The sequence below is a fragment of the Cyprinus carpio genome, chromosome A7 (genome assembly GCF_018340385.1).
Source record: "Cyprinus carpio isolate SPL01 chromosome A7, ASM1834038v1, whole genome shotgun sequence".
NCBI classification, from domain to species: domain Eukaryota; kingdom Metazoa; phylum Chordata; class Actinopteri; order Cypriniformes; family Cyprinidae; genus Cyprinus; species Cyprinus carpio.
The window spans coordinates 6,621,580-6,646,651 of record NC_056578.1 but is presented as its reverse complement, the minus strand read 5'-3'; the positions used below and the strand labels follow the sequence as shown (position 1 = coordinate 6,646,651).

Sequence of the window (25,072 nt, the reverse complement as noted above, 5' to 3'; positions counted from 1 at the left end):
TGGGGTGGGAATGGGCCAGCTCTAGAATGGTCTCGGTCTTGGCCCGAGGCACAACTAGTAATCTTTTCTCCTCCCCCCTATGCTGGGCGACACAATACAGCAGGCCATTCTCTACAACAAAATGTGGGAGAGGGTGGGGCCGGGGAAGGACGTCCTCTCCATCCACGACTCGCACCTGGCTCCAACAGTGCTTGAGTCGGTCGTCCTCCCGCTGTTCCTTGGCGAAAGAGCCCCCTCCAGCGGCCTGTTGGTAGACATAAAACAGATTAGTGGACTGGGAGGGGGCCTCACCTTCTCTCCCACTGTCGGAGGCGAGCAGGGCCGGTCGGCGGTGAGGTCCAGGCGGCCGCCTCGGTCTTCGACAGTTCCCCTTGGGGCTGGCAGGCTGAGTGGCGGCGGACAGCAGCTTCTCGAAGCCGGGCCAATCCCTTCCGAGCAGTACGGCCACCGGCAGGTCCTTCACCAGGCCGACCTCCACCGGCCAGGTGCCCTGGGGGGATGAAATCACCATCTCACGGGCCGGTACTTGGCGAGTGTCTCCGTGCACACAGGTTATCGGTAGGAAGTTTTTCCGTCCGCTTCGAGGGGCGCACAGTCGCGACTGGATGAGGGTGACCGCACTGCCTGAGTCCAATAGGGCCCAGAACCGTCTTCCATCAACCTTCACCTCTGCTTCGGGGGCTCCCTGCCGGCACCCGTTTGGTGAAGGATGCAGCCTGCCAGCCAGGCTTGCGGAGGCGACGGTGGTTCTGCACTGGGCATGGGCTCATCTCGCGGTGGGGGAACCGTCGGCCTGCTGACTGGTCGCGCGGTGCCTTCGAGCGGGCGTCGCTCCTGGACCACCCTCCGGGGGAATGGCGGCAGCCGGTCCCCTGCCCCGCTGTGATGGACAGCATCCGCCAGCTCGATCGCCTCCACCAATTCCCGGACGTCACGTGGGTTCCTCATGCCGACGGCCTGTCGGTGGGCGCGAGTCAGTGCGCGCAGGAGGCGATCGACCACCACTCGTTCCGCTACCTGCGTTGGGGTGGGGTTTCCTTCCAACAGCCAGTGCTGGGCCATGCGGCTGAGTTCGGCCGCCTGGGCACGGGCTGGCACCCGGGGCTTGTATTCCCACTCGTGGAACTGCTGGGCGGCGCTCACAGGAGAGAGGCCCAGCCTCGCCAGGATCTCTCGCTTAACTTCGATATAGCTGTCGGCACTTGTCAGGGGGAGTGAGAAGTAAGCCCTCTGTGCTTCACCGGTGAGGAGGGGTGCCAGCGCACGTGCCCACTCGTCCTCTGGCCATCCCTCTCGGTGGGCGGTGTTTTCAAAGACCTGAAGGAAGGCTTCCACATCGTCATCGGCCATCATCTTAGGTAACAGACGGGTGGCTTGTGCCCGAGGCTCAGGTAGTGGAACGCGCTAGGCCGCGGCCGCCCGGACGGCGGCGAGTTCATCCTCCGTCCTGCCCAGGCGAGTGGCGAGGTGTTCCGCTATTTGCTGCTGGCGGATGCTTACTTCAGCGAGGCGTTGTAAGACGTCCTCCATCACGGGGACGCGCGTGCCGCCTTCCGTGGTGCTGGTGACAGAAACAGGGAAAAAAAAGGAAAAAAAAATTAGGCGTTGGGGCGGTGATCTTGTCGGTGATTCCACACTGTAATGCCCGCATTCTCCACCACTGTCACGGGGTGAAGAAACACTCGACAAGAGGTGCGTGAATTAAATGCCCCGGAGGGTGGGTTTATTGATAAGTGAAGGGTGCCTGGTGAAGTGTCCTGATCCGCTTTCTGCTGGTTGGTGCTTCCCGTGTGCTCTCCGTGCTCTTCGGTTGCCAATCAAGGTGAAAGTGGGTGTCCTGACGTGCTCCAAAGTGTGTGGGCTGTCGGTCACTCGCTGCTTTCTGTGAAGGAAGGAGAGGGGGATTAGACCAGTGTTGCATTCGGTTCGAGAACCTCCTCTGAGTGAAACATGTGCTCCTTTTAAATGTGCTGGCTGATGGGGAGCAGCTGTGACCGATCAGCCGGTGACGAGGACGTGCAGGTGTTTTGCTTTGGTTTCCAGGGCGACGCTGATTCCTCTGGGAGTGCTCGTCACAGTACGTTTTCATATTTAAAGAATTTGCCACCCACTAATGATTCAAACACGAGTTTTGAACAGTAGAGTAGCACTTGTTGTTTGTCGTTTCTCCGATCACAAATGCAGACATGCTCTTATGTTTACGCAGAGCGATACACAACGCAATGCACAGTATAAGTCATAATAATCAGTAATTATGTACCCACTGGATGCAAAAAAATGCCTCGACTGTGATGGGTTTTATTGTTTTTGTCTCGTTGTGTCGGGAGACAGCATCACCGTATGGTGAGGGGCGTAACATTTCCGTCACATGCTTGAGGTATTCAGCCAATCACAATGCACTGAATAGCTGGCCAATCAGACCACACCTTGCATTTCAAAACGATGAGCTTTGTAAAAAACTATGTGTTTCAGAAGGCGGGGCATAGAGGAGAAACAATAATGTACAGTATGTGGAAAATAATGTTATTTTTTTAACCTTAAACTGCGTAAACACATTGCATTACACCAAATACACCAAATAATGTTATTTTTAGCAACATCATATGACCCCTTTAATACATTTTAAAACAGTTGTTTTGTTGCTAATAGCCTTTTGAAACATGGGTCACCACTAAGATAAGGAGGTCTGCTAGTTCTATCCAGCCTGCTAACCAAACTGACCTCAGCCCCACCAGCTAGAAATCCATCTGGACCAGCCTACTGACTAAGTCAAACTGGTTTCGGCTGGATTTTCCAGGGCAGACTATCATTCTTGTGTGTGTGTGTGTGTGTGTGTGTATATATATATATATATATATATATATATATATATATATATATATATATATATATATATATATATATACACAGTATATATGAAATTAATTTATTTTATTTTTTATCAGAATGACAAACCACATTGTGTATGAAGTAGCTACACCTGTATGAATTATGTTTACTACACATATTTTATGGAAACCTTCAGTCTTGTACCACTCTGATTTACTTTTGTACTGTAATTAGGTTTTGCAGCATTGCAATTATTGTTTTTAACTAATTTGCAAGTTGCTTTGGATAACAGCATCTGCTACATTAAATGTAAATCTAATGTAAAATGTTCTGACCTAGAAAACTCAAACAGGTCAAACAGAGTCAAACAAACTCAAACAAGTCAAACAGATACATATATGTGGTTTGGCAACAGTTAAATGTCAAACCATTTCTTTATAGGTATCATGTGTCATTATATAACTGGTTTGCAAAGTGAGCCATTGTTATACTGTATTACCTTAGAAGATATAATCTGTTTACAGAGCAATAAGGAATGATAAAAGACTGCCTTTGTTTGGGACCTCTGATATTATGATGGAATTACCTTCTGTTTTTACTTGTAATTCTTAAGGGAAGGTAACAGATCTTATTCAACACCCCCCCCCCAAAAAAAAAAAAAAACACTGACCCAAATAATTTTAATTGCATTGGAAAAATGCTATTATTGACAATTTCTACTAGAACTAAAGTGGTGCTTCTAGGTTTATGGATGGTTGTGGGCAAGTTTCTTCCAGGTTATTATATATAATATACAATTATATTATTTCATATTTTATATATATTACATAACTATAGTTAAATAAATACAAATATATAATATATATGTAATATTGAATTTGTTATTTCTGATAGCTGTCAAGGCAAAATTTAATTAATTTTCAGTTTAACTTGATGTACCACAATGATTAAAACTAAAATAAAAATTGATTATAGGCATATTAACAAAATAAATAAATAAATAAAAAGCAGTAGATCATCTGGGTATGATGCATGCAAAAAATACAGCAACAGTATGAGTAGTGTGATAGTAAGTTATTACGAATGCAGCCACACTCCTGCATTATGCAGTGTAATATCAATCCGCCTTCACTGTCACAGTACAGTTTGTACCAGACACACTTGCTCGCATACAGTGCAGCTTAGCTTTCCCACTGCATCAATAAAACGTTTACATCGCTCCCAAATGAGATGGACTGGAGATGAAAAAGGAAATCTAGATTAAGACCAGCAGCCAATTTTCTTAATGAAGGCCAGCCTGATTTCAGCAACAACTCATATTCAGCCTGGGCCATTCAATCCAGTTTATCTATGAAAACACCCCACACATCATCCACTTCAGATCAGCCGCACACACATCTCTGGAAATAATCCTCTCAACTCAGGTTGATTTCAGCAATGGGTCTTGAAGTACCATAAAGCTATAGTGAATGGACTTGGGGCTCTTTGACACAATGGAGCAGTTCATGATGTGAAAACAAATCGCTATAGAGTCGGGACAGGATTTTGCTCTACTGATAAGGAAATTATCTTTGGTAGGGTATAATAAACTCTGACCTTGTTTTTATTGACCTTTCTCTATGAGGATCCTCCCGATTTATCATCATCCTTATTATCAATTTTATTTCAGGCTCAAGGTCCATTCAAAAAAACAAAACAAAACATCACGCTATGGTTATAGAAAGAATCAAAGAATCACATTTTGTTGCTCTGCAGCCTGAAATGAAGATGGACATTGTTTTTGTTTTATCCAGCTGTATTTAAATGCAACTTATAACATCCAAGTGAAACATCAGAAAAAAATAAAAATAAAAAACCAGGGGGTGATTCTTTTCTATACTCACTGTACTGTACTTTATAAGACCATACGCAAGAACACACACACACACACACACACACACATTGAATGAGATGGACTTTGATATATGTTTTTACAGCCCTTCATTAGTATATAATCTCATCAACAGTCATCAGAGCATGCTGGTATGCGCATGGGTCAGATTAAGGTGTTCAAGGATTAAATGTAATAAAAAATACGCCTCTTTTCTGAGGTAGGCTACCAGAAAACAGAAAACAACTGGGCTGGAAAACCCGAAATTGGAGTGCACATGCGCCTGTAACGTCACTGACATAGCGAGGGCTCGTGAATATCAATTTGGTTGTGCAAATTCATTTGAAAGAAAGCCTTTCAGAGCTTTATCAACAATAACTTCAATGCCTGTGTAACCCCTCTCTCTGGGTCCTCACCGCCACACCTCGTCCTCGTTCCGAGTGGCCCTTGAATCCGGGTCTCCGACATGGGAGGCGGACGCACTAACAAGGAGACTAAATGACTGCAGCCATTAGCATCAGTCTCTAGTGCGTTTCTTGAGATCAGGGGAGTGAGGTTTACCTGCACAGCACCTACTCGCTGGCCTCCGTAACACTCACCTCCCTAAACCTCACTCCCATCCGGGTCACGGCACCAATGTAACCCCTCTCTCCCGGGTCCTCACCGCCACACCTCGTCCTCGCTCCGAGTGGGCCTCGAACCCGGGTCTCCGGCATGGGAGAAGGATGCACTAACAAGGAGGCTAAAGACTGCAGCCCCTAGCATCAGTCACTAGTGTGTCTCTTGAGATCAGGGGAGTGAGGTTTACCTGCACAGCACCTACTCGCTGGCCTCCGTTACACCTGCCTGAGGATGAACCTTCTGCCTCCTCCCAGAACATTCAAAAACTTCCCTTTTAAAGAACCAGATACCGCTCGATCTCTTTACGACACTACTCTAAAGGAATAGTTACTCGTGTTCAAAATCATAACGTTGATCACTATAAAAAGTATTAATAATCATTCTATGAAGAATTTCCCGCCACAACTATAACTATAACACAACATATTGTTAACTTTTTCAGAACGATTTTATTCATTTATTTATTTTTCAGCTTAACGATTAAAACATTGACAGCCAATCAGAATCCACCCAGCGAAACCACGCAAGCTTTTAAAGTTGTAGAAGACATAGCGGGAAGCGCACGCTTATAATTATCAGACCGTTATTGTCCGTTGGTGTGGACGCTAGTTATCGTTCTTGGTGTGAACCGGCCTTAGAATCAGATTAGGGTCTGTTTTCATAATATCTTAAAACACCCAGGAGTTGTATTGACTTCTTAACAGACCCTGGTCATCTTCTGATCTAGACATACAGAATATCATAGGTTTGGAATGACATGAGGGTGAGTAAATGATGACAGAACTTTTTTTTATTATTATTTTTGAGTGAACCGTCCCTTTAAATTACAGGTGTGCGAACATAACAAAACTCTTTCAACACTGTCTTGTATGTACCCAGTCTTTACAGTCGGTTTTATGGCAAACCCGGGTTTCCTCATTCTGCTCTTTGGCTAGCAGAAACCTTTCCGGTCAGTACAACACATAGACACTGCGATTACATCTTTGAATTCATTTACTGGCTTTGGTTGATAATTTTAACACAAACTCCCCAAATAAAATGAAAACAAATAATGAGTTTGCCTCTGAACAGTGAAGACATACATCATGAGCAATATTAAGGGGTAAACATGACAACACAACACACAGATACACAAATTCTGTGTAAAGGCTATTTAGTTGTTCTCACAGTTTCATATTAAGAAGACACTGGACAGCAGTAGTGCTTTTTTGGGGTCTTAAAATAAAGTACAGACTTAAAGAGGGGGACTCGTTCGCATATTAATGTCTGTAGGTTAAACACAGCATGCATCTTCACAAGCACTCTTTAGCATCAACAAACACTTTTTAATACATATTTTATCATGTTGGAAGGTTTTATTTGGCACAGAGAGGGAAAATTATGCTTAGCGTGCTAAACCATTTTACTCTTACATTGTGACTGCAGCTGTTTGACTGGCCTAGATGACATCATCTGAAAACTAAAGTTGTTTCAGAGGCGAGCAAGTTATTATATTTCAATGAAAGATCACAAAGATTCCTTGGCATAACATGCACTGATGAATCGTTCACAACAACATGTATTAGGAACATAAATGTTGGTTGACATAAATAAAGGTTGATTTAATTCCATGTTGACTTCAGACTTATCATATGAGATGCGTATAGGAGGCTTTGACTTCCAAATTGGAAATAATTTGAGCGACAGCGAGATTAAACCCTCCCCCATTACACGTCCTTTACAGAGTGGATGTAAAACAAATATGATGTTAAAGCTAGCAGACAGAAAAACAGAGAGGGGAGACGAGGGATATAGCTAACTCCTTTGCAAATTGAAAGTTACATTTGGGGGCTTGGAGAAAATGAGAGGAAAGAAAGAGAAACAGAAAGACATTCAGAGCGTTTATAAATCACTCTCTCCGTAAAGGGCACTGGAGAAGGAGATGTAATCCAGGGCTCCAGGGGACGCATCGAAGCCGGTGTACTTGGTCATGCGGCTGATGCAGTACTCGGCCTGCTCGGGTGGGAGTTCACGACGAAGCTCCTCCACAGTGATATAGGGCTGAACGACAAGAAGAGACACTTTCACACCAACTCTCATTGTTTTGTTCAGTACTAAAATTGGTACTAAAAACGTGCAAATAAACATTGGGAAGAATTAATTCTGAATCCTCCCTGAAGTGTTCATGCAATATGGCACGCCATTTTAACATTTAATCCTTAAAACACTATTTTCATGTTACTTGTGCATTTTTTTTAGCTGTTCCATTAGGCAATAGTACTTATCCATTACTAGTGCTTATTCTTTAGGTACTTTTTTAAAAGTTATTAGTACATGTTTATTAGATACTGGGACTCATTCATTTGATACTAGTACCTATTAAATAGATTCTAGTACTTATTTGTTAGATACAATTTCTTATTAGATACTAGAACTTATTCATTAGATATTAGTTCTTATTTCAGTAGTGATTAGTAACTATTCTGCTGTTACTAGTAACACATTTAAAATTTTCGCCATTGACTTCTATGGGGATTAGTCATTCAGATATCAACTATTCAGTTTGATTTGTGACTAGAACATATGCCTTATATATAAGTAGCTATTTATTGTGCACTAGTACTTATGTTTTAGATACTAGTACCTATTATTAAATTCTAGTATTATCTTTTAGATACTTGTACCTATTAAATAGATAATGCTACTTATTATTAAATACTAATACTTAATATTTAGCTACTAGTACTTATTCCAAATGTTACTGGTAAGACTTTTATTTTATTTTAATAAGTACTAGTATCTAATGAAAAGTAATAGTATTTAATAAATAAGTACATGTATCTGATGAATGCTTACTATTAATATTTTTTAAAAAATATTAGTCGCTATTTGAACACATGCTACTAAGAACTTAATTGTTGGTATCTCAATGACCGATCCCCATAGAAGTCAATGGCAAAAATGTAAAATGTGTTACTAGTAACAGTCAAATAATTACTAGTGTCTGTTGAAATAAGTGCTAGTATCTATTAAATAAGAATTAGTATCTAATTAATGTGCTAGTATCTTTAAAAAGTTACTAGTGCCTAAAGGATAAGCACTAGTAGCTAATGAATAAGTACTAGTACCTAATGGAACAAATACTAGTAGAAAAAAAATCAGTACTAGTAGCATGAAAAAATATATTATTATGTTTTAAGGATTAAATATTAAACAGCTTTCCATATAAGTACTAGTAACTAAAAAATAAGAACTAGTATCTAGTACTAGTCTCTTTTAAAAATGTACTAGTACCTAAAGGATAAGCAATGAATAAGTACTAGCACCTAATAGAGTAGATACTAGAAGCTAAAAAAATAAGTACTAATCACATGAAAATAGATATAGTACAATTAAAGAATTAAAAGTTAAATTGGCTTGCCATACAGAGACAAATGGATTAGAGAGAAGCAACACTGGATCTTGATCTCACCTTGTCGGAGGCCAGGATCTTGAAGGAAGCCATGACCTGTTCAGCAGTGTCTGTTTCAGCGGTCTCACGTGTCATGAAGTCGATGAAGGCCTGGAAGGTCACCACTCCCGTGTTGTTGGGGTCCACCAGGGTCATGATGCGGGCGAACTCCACCTCACCCTGGCAGAAACGACCAATCAGGTTCAAGATGCACATTTAATTCTGTGCTTACTGGTGTGCAGCAAAACACCTACTGAGATTGAAATTATTCCTGGTAGATGTTGGCAAAATATAAATGATACATTATGAGGTTTGCTGCAAAAATTATGCTTAACTAAAAAGAAATAAACCTTTTAAAAAGATTGACTAAAAAAAAGGATTTTTAATGTTACAAAAATTTCTGTTTCAAATAAATGCTGTTTTTTCTATTCATCAAGAAAGCTCCATGTAAATGTATCACGTTTTCCACAAAAATATGAAGCAGCACAAAACTGTTTTCAATATTGATAAGTTTCTCAAGCAGCAAATCAGAATATTAAAATGATTTCTGAAGGATCATGTGACACTGAAGACTGGACTAATGATGCTGAAAAATTCAGCTTTGATCACAGGAATAAATAAAATTTTACTATATATTCAAATAGAAAACACTTTTTGAAAATGTAATAATATTTTTTTCTGTATTTTTGATCAAATAAATGCAGCTATAGTGAACGCTACCAAATTTGTTAACTGCATGTGCCATGTAGTGTGGTGAGGATTTTGTCACAGTACATTTGTAACATTGATATAGATGGTTGTTGGTGGGTGGAGTTTTCTCGTCACTCACCAGATCGTAACCCATAGAGATCAGACATGCGCGGAAATCGTCGGGGTCCATCATGCCGTTTCTCTTCTGCAAGTTAAAAACACTAATGAGTCCCCTTGCATAAGGTCACATATGTGCATCATTCTGAGCATCTCACTGACCCTGTCGAAGTGGTTGAAGGAGGCTCTGAACTCATTGAGCTGCTCCTGGCTGATGCCCTTGGCGTCGCGGGTCAGGATCTGGTTCTCCACCTCGTTGATGGTGCGAGCGATGGTAGTGAGCAGCTGCTCCCAGCCCACACGGATGTGCTGGAGGAGGGAATGACAAATGATGCCAGAAACAGAGCCATCTTGAATTGTTGCAGGCTCTTGAACATTCATCATTACTCTCATAACACTACTGTTCTGTGTGTAATGTGTATTTGTTATGCAAGCTCTGTTTAATTGTTTTATTCTTGGCTAAGATATAACTTAATATTACTATTAAATTAAATATTATTATGAACACTGTCATTAAAATATATAGGGGAGAGCAGGATAATCATTAATGAATTGTTAAAAAAAAAGTAAATAACCTGTCGTTTGTTTGCTGTTTTTTTCTTTGTGATTTATAATAGTTTTTCTATTTAAATTTTGCTAAAAATGTATTTAAAAAATGAACAGAAAATTAAAAACATTAAATACATACATGTTTTGACTTTTTTTACCTTTGTTTTTATATTTTATATAAAATACAGGGTTAATATGTTTTTTAAATGAACTTTAAAAGTGATTTTATCGGGGTTACAATAGTTAACTAAACCATTTTAACATTTGCATTACTTGAAATGCATGTTAACTGAAATAAAATAAAATAAAATAAAATATAAAATCATTTATTTCAGCTAGTTCGATAAGTAAACATTTCTCATTTTAATTCAGTTTTTTACTTACAATTCAATTCAGTAATTCAGTTCATTTGATGTGCTAAAATAAATAAACCTAAAAATGAATAAAAACTATTTAGAAATTTAAAATATGTTTTTATTTATTTATTTATTTATTTTGTGTGTGTGATTCACAATAGTTTTACTATTCAAATTGTGCTAAAAATCATTAAATAATATATTTTTTAAATAAAACCATTGAATACATATCTGTCATGGAAAATTTATTAATATATATTTTTTTTACTTTAGCTATATTAGCTATATAAATAAAGGCATTCCTCTTGAATTCAATAAAATGGTAGGTTCCCATTGTGACAACTTACCCCACTATAGGACCAATATGTGTTTTAAATGATCTTTTTAAAAGCCCCCATAAGACAAAACTAAATTCTGCACTAGCAATGATGTGATCCTTCTGAAAATGAAGCCTGTGTTTGTAACATTCATCATCTGTATGAATACCTCCATGGTGTAGTTGGTGTGTTTGTTGTCGAAGATGAGCGCCTCCTGGATGAGCTGGTGATCTCCCTCCAGTTTGTCAATGTTGGATTTGTAGTTGATGATGTTCTGCTCATACTGCTTCAGATTATTCATCTGTTCCTCCAGAGAGCCAGTGATATCCACCGACACATGACCGATCTCCTAATAACAGCAAACCGAGAGAGAACAGGTGAACAAATGTGCATTAGAAGAGAAAGAACAGACGTCTGTAAAGAAAAAATGAAACCGCAAACAAGTCAAGAAACTTAACCAAGCCAAAAACTAAAAGCTACCCATACTTCAGAGCAATTAAAGCGGCTAGTAAGTACAACTTAAATCATAAAAAAACAAAAAAAATTTTGTTAAAATAAATGTTAACTCAAAATAAAAAATAAATAAAAAAACAACAATGTAATACATATTCAATTTAAGCTAACTGGCAAGGAAACATTTCTATTTTTATTTAGTTCAAATTTATGCTTTACTTTTAGTTACTTTCCAAAACTGATACCCTTGAAAGTTAAGTTTGCAGAAATTAATGGAGGCTTGAGGCAAAAGTGCCACTAAAATTATAAAAAATGCCCCCCAAATTCAAGATTAAGGAGCAAAGGAAAGAAAAAAAATGTCCCAGAACAACTAAACTGAATCTATTATGGCTGTCAAGATTAAAGTGAAATAAAAAAAAATAAACTAAAAGAAAAATGAAAGCTAAAATAATATAAAAATGACAAAAACACAGCAAAATGTCTAAAACTAACTAAAATTTAATTTAAAAATATGGTCACAACTTAAAAAATTGTGTTTTTGGAAATTAATAAGGGCTTGAGGCAAAAGTGCGAACAAAATGATCAAAAATTCCCCTCAAATTCAAGATAAAGGAGCAAAAAAATGCCCAGCAGAACTAAATTAAATCTATTATGGCTATTCAGATCAAAGTAAAAATGTAAAATGAGTGAAAAGTGTCCATTCATGGCATATTGCATCAGATTTCGTCATTTACTGTATATGAACTGGCTGAACAAATCAGTTGATTGAAAAGAAGAGTGGATGTTTAGGAGAGCGCATTTGATAATTGCTTTTAGTAACTTCCCAACACTAATACCAATGTAACTTCCTTAAATCTGGTTCTTCACCCCCAGCATCTCATGGTTTGGTGTTGAATAAGCTCACCTCCATCTTGGTCTGAATCCAGGGTCCGATGATGTTGGCCTGAGCGGCGAAGGAGCGCCTCAGCCTCTCATTGGCCTGTTGCCTGGCAACCTCCTCCTGCAGCATCTGATCTCTAAGGGGAACCAGCTGCTTCACCTGCAGGGGGTGACAGATCAGAGCCGCACATATGAGTCTCTTTATGCATCCAGAAGTAAAGTAAATGACTAGCCACGAGCACTGAACGTTGTTTGTACTCTGTACTCACAGCCTCCCATTTGTTGGTGATGTCCTGTGGACTGAGGACCGTGTAGGGATTAACTCCAACCAGCTTGATGCCGTAGGTCTGAGCGATCTTTGTGATCTCGTTCTGGATGCCCATGACAGCTATGCGCTCCTTATCGGCTTCTGGCAGGGTGGCCTTGAACTGGTCGTGAGCTGTTATCAGACTCTGAAAGAAAAATGGAGATTAACAACATTAAAGGTGTAGTTAAAGGGCTCCTATTATGTTTTTTCACTTTTTTTCACCTTTAGTTAGTGTGTAATGTTGCTGTTTGAGCGTAAAATAAGATCTGCAAGGCTACAAAACTCAAAGTTCACTAAAAAGGGTGATATTCTCTCTAACAGAAAACACTTTTTAAGAACTACAGCAAACGACTCGTTTGGACTGAAGCACGCTTTTTTACAGTATCACTTATTTAAATAATTCCCACCCACGAGGCCTGGGTGAGCTGTGCTAGAGACCATAGACTATGATGGCAAAATTGCGGCCATTGTTAATATTTACAGCTGAGCAGATGAAACTTATGGTAAGGGGCGTGTCATTTCCAGAACTCGCTCTAAGCACAAAATGCACTGGGCCAGCTAACCAATCAGAGCATGTTTTGGAAGGAGGGTCTTTCTTTGATACAGGAACTAAACAGCATGTTCAAAACAGACTGGGACGAGAGGTGCTGTAATTCACCCTTCACCGGGAGTTTGATTGACAGGCGATCTGACCAATCATAATGCAGAATCTGCCACTATAAAACGGATAGTTTTGGACCTTGATTCTGATTGGCTGAGCTGCTTTCGAAGCTGTTGTAAAGTACTCTACAGATATACACCTTTTGTTTAAGTTTGTGTGTTGCTCAGCAACCACTTTTTTGTAATCACAACAATGCTATCTCACGACCAATTCGTACGTATTTTATGAGGTTACTAATTCATACGAATTTGTACGATCTCACTGGTACGATTTTATACGATTTTTCTAAACACCAGTGTCCGGTAGGTTTAGGGGCGGGGTTAAGTGTGGGTCATTCGTACAAATTCATACAAATTGTGCAACTCATAAAATATGTACGATTTGGCAAAAATCGCATGAATTTATACGAGTATGGGCGTACAAGTTTGTACGAATTTGCCACCTAGTAAAATATGTACGAATTGCCATGCGATCGGGCTGACCACAAACGTTTCTAAGAACTGCATTGTTTGGCGGAGGAATAATGATTTTAATAATATCATTACACGTTATTTGCTCTGTTTTATTTTGTGAAATCTTACTACATATATGGAATAACCATTTTATAAAAGCAATAAGCCCTGTGAAGCCATGTCGTGCCTAACAACGCCCCCTAGCTGTTATAAATTCACTGTAAACCACGGCTTCGTGGGGCTTATTGCTTCATTTTGTCTGACAAACAAACCAGACAGGAGGGTAGGGCTGTGCAAAAAATCGAATACGATTTTCATGCGCATCTCTTTAGTAAAGACGCTCCTGTAATTAGTAGTATATCTCCAGCACGTGCGTTCAGATCAGGGTTGCCAGGTTTTCACAACAAATCCTGCCCAGTTTGCTTCTCAAAACTAGTCCAAAACTAGCCCAATTGCGTTTCCAGGAGGTTCCCCGATAAAAATTTCATCCCGGGGTTAAAATATACGTTTTTTTTGGCAGGGTTGCCTTGGTAAAATTCACATTTTAGGCGCTAAATATCACGTTATTGGTATTGGGGTCGCTTCAACCTGTGAACGTGAAAAACAACCACAGACTTGGCAACACTGGTTGGCATTTACTACAAAGAGCCGTAATTCACTCACTGACAGTCTACACGAAATTGGTTTTAAAATCGCAGGCGATTCTTTGTCGATTTTGAAAGCGATTTTGTGTAGCTTGTCGGTGAACTACGGCTCTGTGTAGTAAATCCACCTGAACCAGTGTTGCCAAGTCTGCGGTTGTTTTTCATGTCCGTGGGTTGAAGCGACCCCAATACCAATAACGTGATATTTAGCGCCTAAAATGAGAATATTACCAAGGCAACCCTGCCAAAAAACTTATATTTTAACTCCGGGATGCAATTTTTATCGGGGAACCTCCTGGAAACGCGATTGGGCTAGTTTTGGACTAGTTTTGAGAAGCAACTGGGCAGGATTTGTTGTGAAAACCTGGCAACCCTGATCTTAACGCACATGCTGGAGATATACTACTAATTACAGGAGCGTCTTTACTGGTGAGATGCGCATGAAAATCGTATTCGATTTTTTGCACAGCCCTACAGGAGGATAGATTAACGTCGGTGGACTTGAAAAATGGTGTGTATTGACATCTTTCCACGTTTGAAACAAGTCGTAAAAGACAGTTCTGGAAGGTAATTATACGAACCATTTTGTTGACAGGCTTCAGAATGACAGAAACAACATTTCCTATCGTGCAAATTCACATGATTTTTTGATGCGCATCAAGGAGTTTATTTGATAAAAGTGTTACCGCTATAGTTTATGCGCACGTTTTATTATCAGATAAAGAATTATCTGACTCAGTTCAGTGCTTACGCACGTTTTTAGGATTTATGTTCCTTATGATATCCCAAAATGTGCATAAAAATAGGTGGATGGAAGCGTAGCTAATGATCTCCTTATTAATGCAACCTGATTTCTGCAATCTCACAGATACTTTCATCATAACCATCACAGTGAAAACACAATATAAATGAAACACTCACTGAGCAGTGTAAACTGTTTACTTGATTATAAAACAGGAGTTTTGGTGAAATCGTAGAAATCAAATCACTGATAGACTGCTTTATAGATCTATAGATAATATAGACAACAGATGGATCTCACAATACTAACAGGAACAGTGTGAAGTTTTACTTTGCCACAAAAAGCGTCTGTACACGAGCTGCTGGTCTTTACAGAAAATAAATTGTTTTCTGGGCTACTCGCTGAGTGTTTCCTTTAATAACCATCATAAATTATAAACAGTTCTTCAGAATAGAAAGTGCTGTCCGAGTGCATGTCTTTTATCTAATAATGGGTGAGTAGTTTCACATTGCTTCATAAAAGCCTGCACTGCACAAGATGGTGTTGATAAATAGGTTTGCAGTGCATTACAGTGTTTTCTGCTTCAGTTACATGCTACAAAAATAGACACTAAAATTCTACTTGCACCTGCAAATGCGAAGCTTACATATGCAGTCGGTGTGAATAATGCAGCCTGTAAATGTGGGCGCTGAAATAAATACATGCTGCTATGAAAAAGGCCATATTGTTCATCCGAATTCATCAGGGCATGTCATTCAAAAAACTGTTCATCAAAAAGTAAAAATATTCTCCATCTCAGAGATGACATTTCCATTCTGCTGAAAATATTATCACATTATTTCATGCTGAATATTCTACTGCACTAAATGCATCACATGACAGAAGTTAAATTAATTTCTAATCCTGTTTTGTGTTCGCTTTAAACCTGCACCAGTATTATTACAGAGCCTCGCATGACATGTGGACAAAAATACATTTATTGTGGCCACGAATAAATTCATGCCCTAGTTTTAGTAAATCATGGCCATGTTGTAAAAATTCATTCCCTCGTTTTGATTTAATTAAAAAAACATGGCCACGATTTACTAAAAATAAGATAACAAATTCATAATTTTGTGCATGTAATGTATAGTTTCATTATTGAACCATATGACAATATTTAGGTCACATTTTATATTTTGCTCCAAAACCAAAAGAAAAAAGAAGTATACTTTATTTTTAGTAAACTTGAAGTTAAAGTTTAGGTTGCAAGTATTCTTAATGTAGTCCGTATACTGATATGAATTTACTAGTAGCATACTTGTAAATGCACTTACTTCAATACTTCTTGATTCAATACTAAATTAGCCCACTTTTTAGTTAATAAAAATATACTTTTAAGTGTAACTAGTTCTAAAATATTGGGTTTTCTGTTGTATTGAAACTAAAGTAAACCAATAGTCTACTGGTTATATTGGTCAATATACTTTTATATTATACTATTATATTATTAATCACACCTACAAGCCAAAAATACTGAGAATACTTAACTATACTTTTCTTAAGTGTATGTATTTAAATATCTGAAATATTATTTGCGTAAAGCTTCACACTGCTGACCTGGATTTCCTCGATACTATGCACGATGAACATGTCCTGCAGATCCTCCATGGCTCCATCCATCCAGTTGTTGAAGGGCGCCGCCCTCTTGGCGAACTCCAGGTACAGCTGATCAATCGTCTCCCAAAGTTTTTCTACACGCTGCAGGATGAAAGAGCAGAACCAGTTTCACATAATTGACTTTTTTACAAATAATATGGCTGGTATTCCAGGTGCATCTAATATTTGGCTTCACGCTGCAGCATGAGTTTGTCTGGAGTGTGTAAAGTGTTTGTGCACCTCTAGAGCGTCTCTCCTCTTCTGGGTCAGGGTTCCCAGGTTGTCCCACTGGTCACATATACCCTGGCAGCGGGTGTTCACTGAAGCAGCATCATGATAGTCTAACTCACTAGACAGAGACACAAATACATCTGAGCACCTTATATGGAGTTCCTGCATAAAGCCTGTTGTTTTAAATGTTGAACCTCATGAAAATGTCCAGGTTTTTACTCCAAAACCAATGAAGTATGCTACACAATCTCAGAAATAAAGGTACACTGTTGTACCATATTTACACCTAAAGGGTACATATAAGTACCTTAAAGGTACATATTAATTCCTAAACAGTACACATTTGTTCCTTTTGAAAAGGCACCACTCTAGTGACAGCTTTTGTACCTTTTTTCCTAAGAATGTATACTAATATGCATGTAGCAAACTGCACTTTCAATTTCAATACTTCTTGAAACTAAATTGTCCCACCTTTTTAGTTCATAAAAGAATACTTTTAAGTATTCCAGTAGTGAACTTTAACCAGAAGTAAAATCAGTTGTTTTCTTTAACGCTATACTATACTACAAGTGAACTTATATTATTTACTGTTATTTTTACTAGTTTTAAACTTCTAACCCACAGTTTAGTTTATGAACGTAAGCTGAAGTATACAGTCAGTAAACGACTAGTTTAGTTGTTGTATTATACTTGCCAAATATATTTAGAATACTTAATTATACTTTAGGTATAATTCAAAATCAAAAGATTAGGTACAAGTAGGCCAAGTAAACATAGACTTTTAAGCTAAGTATACTTAAGTATAATTTTGCTAAGGATATCGCTAATTAATACTTTAAAAACAGATTGCAAGTATGCTCTTTTTATGTTTAAAAAAAAGTATACTAATAGCACACTTGAATAAACTTCTTTTTATTTTGCATTAAGAATATGTGGCAAGTTTATGACCATTTTGTTATATTATTTTTATGACACTTAAGCATATTTTCAGTGAAATTCCCAGTAACCACAATAAAACATTTTACTTTTGAGTTTCTTTTTTGGGTAATGACAGTTACTCTCAATGCTGATACCCATTCCTGTATTTCAAATAAGACAATGGTGTGTATTGTATACTTATTTTTATTATTTTTTATTATTTTTGCATAACGGAAATGAAAATGAATTACCATGAAAATCATGTCAAAATAGAAAAAAACAGGCTTTTTTTTATTTTATACAAAATATGTTTTTGATTTTGCATTGAAATATGAGGTTAAAAGCGTTCTGTTTTACTTCAGCTCTTGAGCGATGGCTGCGATCTGCTCCACTCGGTCCTGGTGGGCGGCCAGGTCGCTCTCAAACGCCTCGTGCTTCCTCATCAGAGCCCTGATCTCCATTAGAGAGGCCGTTTCATAGTCCTTCTGAGACAGCAGGTGCTCCTTTCCTGCAAACAGAGGCATCAAATCAGAAATGCAAGAATGGTTGCGTGTTCTGAAATGATTATACTGTAGCATAGAGATATATGAAGCTCAGCTCAAACAAAAGTCGATTTCAAACCAAGCAGCTTTCTGTTGGTTGGTTTTCTGTTGGATCCATGCAGTTTTGCAGTAAAACTCACCTAGTCCACTTTAAAAGCCTCATTTTTATACCCAGACTCTTGCAAACCTTCCATATTGTAGATTTTAATTACAGATTGAAAGTTGTTGGAAGCTTAGTGTTGGCAATGCTGTCATGTGACCGTGGTGTATTTCGTTTATAGATTCTTACTTCTGCCGATTGTACTCAGGCTTCAAAGTTCATAATTTTTTTTCATTTTGTGAAGATCGTGAAGCACAAAACATGTAAGAATCGTAAACTTTTGTTGCGATATCTTTCGCACGCACATGAAATTCCAACCGGATTTTGCCTAAAAAAATGGCCAAACAATGATAAATGTGACCGCATCTTAATTGGTGTCAAGAGCTCAGAGTTTAACCTTCATAGGAAAACTGTGGTGTATGCAACATAAAAATCACACATATTTTATTGTACAATAGTAGATGTTAAAACCAATAACTCATTTTTTTGTAAAGCTCCTTAAAGTGTGAAATGAACCAGTATTTTTGGGAATAGGAATGCTAACGCATAGCTTTCTCCAGGTTTATGTTTAAACGAGTGAAATCTGTTTGGGGAAATCTTTCGGCCAAGCAGTAAAATTTGTCTACTCACTAGTCTACTTTTACAGTCTTGATGTGTTTATACACACGCTCTCGCAAACTACTTTAACTCAAAATTAACTTGTAGATTTTAAGGAAGTGTTGTTGGAATCTTATTGGTGCTGAATAAAAATTCACGCGACTGTGATGTAGTTCGTTTACAGCCTAACTTTAGCTTTTTACTTCTGGTGATTGTATTTAGGCTTCAGAATTCATAAAAACTCTTTTAACTTGTGTTTATTATCTTTTTGCACTAAACCTGTATGAATCATAAACTTTTGTTGTGAAATATGCATGTAGAAGTCTTTCGCCCTATAGTTAAAATCCCAGCTACATTGAATGCAATTGAAATTATTTGATTTTGCCTGTTAAAATGAGCATAAATGTGACCCTGGACCAAAAAACTCTTAAGTGTCAATTTTTAACACATCCCCTGAAAGCTGAATAAATAAGCCTTCCATTGATGTATGGTTTATTAGGATCGGACAATATTTGGCTGAGATACAACTATTTTAAATTCTGGAATCTGAGGGTGCAAAAAAATCTAAATACTGAGACGCCTTTAAAGTTGTCCAAACGAAGATCTTAATGCATATTACTAATCAAATATTAAGTTTTGATATATTTACAGTAGGAAATGTACAAAATATCTTCATGGAACATGACCTTTACTTAATATCCTAATGATTTTTGGCATAAAAGAAAAATCGATAATTTTGACCCATACAATGTATTTTTGGCTATTGCTTCAAATATACCCCAGCAACTTAAGACTGCTTTTGTGGTCCAGAGTCACAGATGTGACTGCATATTAAGACAGATTGGTGTCAAGAGCTCAGAGTTTAACCATATGAAAACTGTGGTGTATGCAACATAAAAAAATCACACATACTTTATTGTACAATAGTAGATGTTTAACCAGCGACTGATTCTTTTTTGCAACTCTTTTAAAAGTGTAAAATGATCATGTATTTTTGGGAATGGAAATGCTAACGCATTTTGCATTATGTTTAAACACTTGTGTAAACTAAGCATGGTTACCTGTGGTCCAGGACTCATGCAGGGAGCATTTCTGCTTGAACTTCTCCGCAAGATGATCGAGTCTCTCCAGACGACGGATCTCGGTGAGGAGCCATTCCTCATAACCCTTCTCTACCTGCTCTAGACCTTTCCATGCGTTAGCAATATCCTACAACCAAACAAACAAACAAACAAACAGTTTCGCAGTGAGCTTCAAATCGCAACATAATCAATTAGTCAAATCACAGTCAATTGATCTGATTGGCTGAATTTCTAGAAGTGGGATTGGCTGTTCATAAAGTCAAGTTACAAGTAGTTTTCTACCAGTTTGCTGGTTAGGAAGACTTAGGACCAGCATGCACAAGATGCTTTTTGAAAGAGTCAGAACAGCCAGAAGAAAAACAACTTTTCAGATGGTTTTGTGTGACTTACTGACACCATCTTCCCCTCGGAGGGCATGAAGGCCGGACGGTTGCTCAGGCGGAGTTTGGTCTGCAGGGTGTTGAAGTTGATCTCCAGCTGGCATTTCTCCTGAACGCGTGGAGGCTTGTGGACGCGCCTGTAGTCGCGGAAATCCTCCAGCTTCTGCTGCATGGCCCGCATGGTCTGCTCTGCCACACGGTTCTCCAGCCACGGGATGGTGCGACGGATCCACTCCAACAACTACAGAGAGATGGAGGAGTTAGACTTAGGAAACAGGGTTAGGGCTCTTACAAAACTCTAGTGAGATGCCACCTAGATGGCTCCTAATTATACTGCCTTATACCAGCCAAAATGTTTGCAGTATTGCATGCATCATTTGCACAAAAACACTGACATTTCCAAGATGGCTGACAGTTAAAAGGTAAATGTCAACCCATAAAAAAAATAAATAATTTTTTCTGGCCAAAATATATTTTAAATAAATGCTGTTAACAATAAATTTAAATGAAATATATTACTGATATTTAAAAATATATTTAGTCTCAAACCTCATATACCAAAATATGTTTCAGCAGCAAGAAAATACATTTGCAATCTTATAATCTTATTTGGCTAAATGCAAATGTGGATGGAATAGCCTACTAGAGATCAAAATTAATTATTTAAATAATTATTTTCAAATGTATTATACGTTCACCCATGCTATAGACAACAAATAAAGTTTTTTTTCAAATGTGAAATGTGAATGTATTTTCTTGGATTTAAAGTATAGGTTTTTTTTTTTTAAATATAGGTTTAAAAATATACATATTTGTATATTTAAAATATAATTTTAAAATAAAATTTTGGCCAAAAAGTATATATTAGTAGAAAATATATTATATTCATAAATATATTTTGAAACATTTTCCAGATTATTTTTTCCCCATTTTGTATATTTGTAAACATATTAGCATCTGTAAAACCATCAAACCACAACAGCCTGACCTGTAGAAACCAGCTTGCTGACTGGTTAGGCTGGTTTAAGTAGTTTTCTAACAGAATATTGAAAATTATTGATATAAAACAGATACATTAAAATTGACTATTTTATCTGTTTTATTTTGTCTATGTTTTCAACCTCCGGGTCCTAAAACCCAGAAATGAGTGAGCATTTTAGCACTTCCAGACCCATCATCCTGAAATCAACGGTCTATTTTAAATGGTTTTTGGGGACATCAAACATTATAAAGCCGGTCAGTTAAACTCATCTACACAGTATTCATTGTGTTTCTGATTGCGCTCTTGCAAACTGATCTTCAGCTTTTTACTTCTGCCAGTTGTATTTATGCTTCAGAATGCAAGCTGTGTTAATTTGTGAAGATTATCATCATGAACAAAGCGTGTAAGAATCATAAACTTTTGTTGGTCACAGAACCTATTTTGATCAATAATCCAAACATTCCCATTGACTTTTATCTGTGAACTTCTGAAAGACTCACCTCACTGGCCAGTTTCTCATACTCCTCCATCAGCCTTTCGTTCTCCTGGTTCACAGCCAAAACCTTACAGATCCTGTTAGCCGCAGTCTCGGCCTGGAGACAGAGACATGGGGAATACAAGCATAACAAATTCATTTTTGAGTTAATGCGCCTGTATCCAAGTCTCCTCACTTCATTTACTTTAATTTACACATTCATTTACTCTGCATTACGCTGGAGAGCGTCTGGAAGCTCAATGCATTACTGAAATCGATTTCCATCAGTCATTTACACAAACTGATCCCAGTTTATACATCTTACACTGTAATAATGAAAAACATTAGATTGAGAAATTTAATTAAAGTCTGATGTGACTTGTGGTGACTTTTACCTGCTCGGCACCGGCGAAAGCATGGTAAAAGCAGGACACATAGGTCATGATGGCTTTCTCATCAGGTTTAGGGGTGTTGACGATGTCTGGGGACAAAAAGAAACACAGTATCAAGTTGAGTTCAACCAAAATCCCTTTACAGCAACTCTGTGGTAATCTCGGCCAACAATCATCTATGAAAATTCAGAAATCTATTTGTCAAGATGATATTTCAATAACATTTCAAATCAGCACTAAAACCCCACAACACTGATATCACAAATTATAATCATAAATCTAGTCATATTTATGAAATCTGAGTTCAATTTAAACAGCTCTACAGAAGATAAGAGTATTAATATTGAGCTCAATACAGTTCAATGTTGATTCAGTTCATCAATTATCAAACAAATTAAAATTAAACGTATTATTCAGCTCTATAGATTTGTGTTGGTTCAATTTAGTTCAATTCACAGTGATAATTTTGTAAAATGCATCATTTATGAAACAAATTCAATTTTGGCTCTAAAGAAGCTCTACAAAAGCCAATTAATATTCAGCTCATGTTGATTCAATTCAGATCAATAACAGTGTCAATATTGCAAAATTCATCGAGACATATGAGACAAATTCAGTTAAACTGTAAAGCAGCTCTACAGAACACAATAGAATCGTTATTCAACTCAATTCAGTTCAATGTTAATTGAGTTTATTTGAATACAGTTTATCCTTTTTCAGCTCAATTCAGTTCATATTTTGCTCTCATCCAATATTATCAGTGCAGCTGAATCAATAATATACCGAATATTAATTATCTTTTGAAGCCCAACTGAGCAAGCCAAAGGCAAGTTCAAGTTTTAAGATCAAATTATACTAAAACGCTGGCCCAGCTACTGTACAGGTGCATAAAGATTAAACAGACTCTGTCAAACAGACTCGTATTGTATATTACAGGATCTCGTCTGGCTGAACAGGATTGATTTCAGAGGCGATCTCAGACTCACCTTCAGCGTCCAGCATCTTTGGGATGTCCAGGTACTTCTCTGCCACCTCAAATGCAGTGTTCAGGTTTCCAATAGGGTCGTCTCAGAGGATCAACAAAATCATTCACTCCATTGCACTTTCCATCACTATGGTACATTTTGTTGCTCTGTGACTTGTTTTAAAGGCATTACGGACACATGCTGTCATTTTTAAGAGCTTCATGCTTTATATTGTACTCTATTTGTAGACAGTGCCTTATATTTCGCTTAGAACTATCAGTTCTATATTGAATAATTTCTAAATCAATCATTTGAGCCTGCAAATAATAATCTGACTGGATAAAACAAGAGCTTTGGACTCAAGGATAAACCTTTCGAGTTAAGAGGATTGAAATAAAAACACTGTGTGTTGAATTGGCATAAAACTCCAAACAGGGAATAAATGTAAAGAGCGAGTGACTGGTAGAAAAGACAGAAGTGGCACCTTTCTGAGTTTAGAGTAGTCGATGAGGTCTGGTCTGTGTCTGTGGATGAGGGCACACAGAGCGAGGCCGTCCTTCCAGCTGACAACAACACAGACAACATATTAGAAAACCTTTTAGTGCTGATGTATAGAGAGTACTGATGATCAGCCAGAAAGAAAGAAAGAAAAGTAGTAACTTTACAATTAGGTTCCATTTGTTAACATTAGTTAAATGCATTAGTTAGGAACCAACAATGAAAAATACCTAAAAAACATTGATTTATCTTGGTTAATGCTAATTTCAACATTTAATAATACATTGCTAAAGTTAAAAATTGTATCTGTTAATAGTATTTAAAATACGTGAGCTGACAGTTGAAAAGTTTATAGTATTTTTACTAACCATGTTAATTTTAGATAATGCATTAACTATCGTCAAATAATGGGACCTTATTATTAAATGTTACCATAAAAATTAATACAATAATAAATCTGTGTTTTTAAAGTAGTCATGTAAGTATTTTTTTAGCATGGAAACTAATGCTAATCATAATCTTTGAACTAAAATAAATAAATAAATAAATGTGATGCCAATTGCCAAAAAGTATCAAAACAATGAAGCTAAAAGTTATAGATTTTTTTTAAACTAAATTAAACTTAAAAATTTTAATTAATGAAAAATTAATTGCTAATAAATAAAATCTAATTAGCTGCATTTCGGGTCTAATAAATGTTTTAAGTGATGACTTTCGAAAAAAATAATTTCCAAAAATATATAGTACTACTGGTATAAATATTGACAGTATTGCCGTTGATGGTATTTGGCATCACAACTGAAAATAAAGTGCAATAAAGAAGTGTTTTTCAAACACATGTGAGTTGAAATTAATTACAGAGGTTTCTGACAAGTAAAAACAGCATAAAGTAAACACAGAGAAATTTGACTTTGTTTATATTTGGTAAATAATAATAAAAAAGATTATTATGATTTACATGTACAATAAGTATTAGGATGTCCATTCTAAACATTTACATTTAATTTAATCAAATATAATACCATTAATTAATCACATATACTGTACACTACCATTTTGTTTCGGGAAGAAATTGATATATGATCATTGATATATGATTTATTCATCAAGATGCATTCACTTCTCCAAAAGTGACAGCAAATACATTTACAATGTTACAAAAGATTCTGTTTCAAATAAATGCTGTTCTGAACGTTCTATCTGTTTGAACTATGTTTGAACTTTCTCTTCAGATTTGACGTGTCTGTCATCCTGTCATCGCTCTCACCTGATGTGGAAGTTCTGTACGTTGACGTTCCTGTAGGGGGCCGTCTTCCTCTGACACCACAGCAGCAGACCCTCTTTAGCAGACGTCT

The 25,072-nt window shown here is 37.6% G+C and overlaps 1 protein-coding gene across 1 annotated transcript in view; it reads right to left on the bottom strand.

The window, feature by feature from the left end:
* Nucleotides 1-6,088: 6,088 nt before the first annotated feature.
* Nucleotides 6,089-25,072, bottom strand: part of LOC109111498 (alpha-actinin-3) — a 35,895-nt gene continuing 16,911 nt past the window's right edge. Inside the window, exons 5-21 of the mRNA XM_042759425.1 lie at nt 24,985-25,072; nt 23,704-23,782; nt 23,241-23,322; nt 22,258-22,343; nt 21,888-21,980; nt 20,416-20,646; nt 20,005-20,152; nt 18,062-18,212; nt 16,796-16,904; nt 16,517-16,657; nt 12,381-12,563; nt 12,137-12,271; nt 10,949-11,128; nt 9,720-9,866; nt 9,580-9,645; nt 8,772-8,930; nt 6,089-7,360 (exon numbers count right to left, since the gene is read on the bottom strand). Of these exons, the coding sequence (XP_042615359.1) occupies nt 7,202-7,360; nt 8,772-8,930; nt 9,580-9,645; nt 9,720-9,866; nt 10,949-11,128; nt 12,137-12,271; nt 12,381-12,563; nt 16,517-16,657; nt 16,796-16,904; nt 18,062-18,212; nt 20,005-20,152; nt 20,416-20,646; nt 21,888-21,980; nt 22,258-22,343; nt 23,241-23,322; nt 23,704-23,782; nt 24,985-25,072 (2,237 nt within the window). The 3' untranslated portion in view covers nt 6,089-7,201. The remainder of the gene's footprint in view (nt 7,361-8,771; nt 8,931-9,579; nt 9,646-9,719; nt 9,867-10,948; nt 11,129-12,136; nt 12,272-12,380; nt 12,564-16,516; nt 16,658-16,795; nt 16,905-18,061; nt 18,213-20,004; nt 20,153-20,415; nt 20,647-21,887; nt 21,981-22,257; nt 22,344-23,240; nt 23,323-23,703; nt 23,783-24,984) is intronic.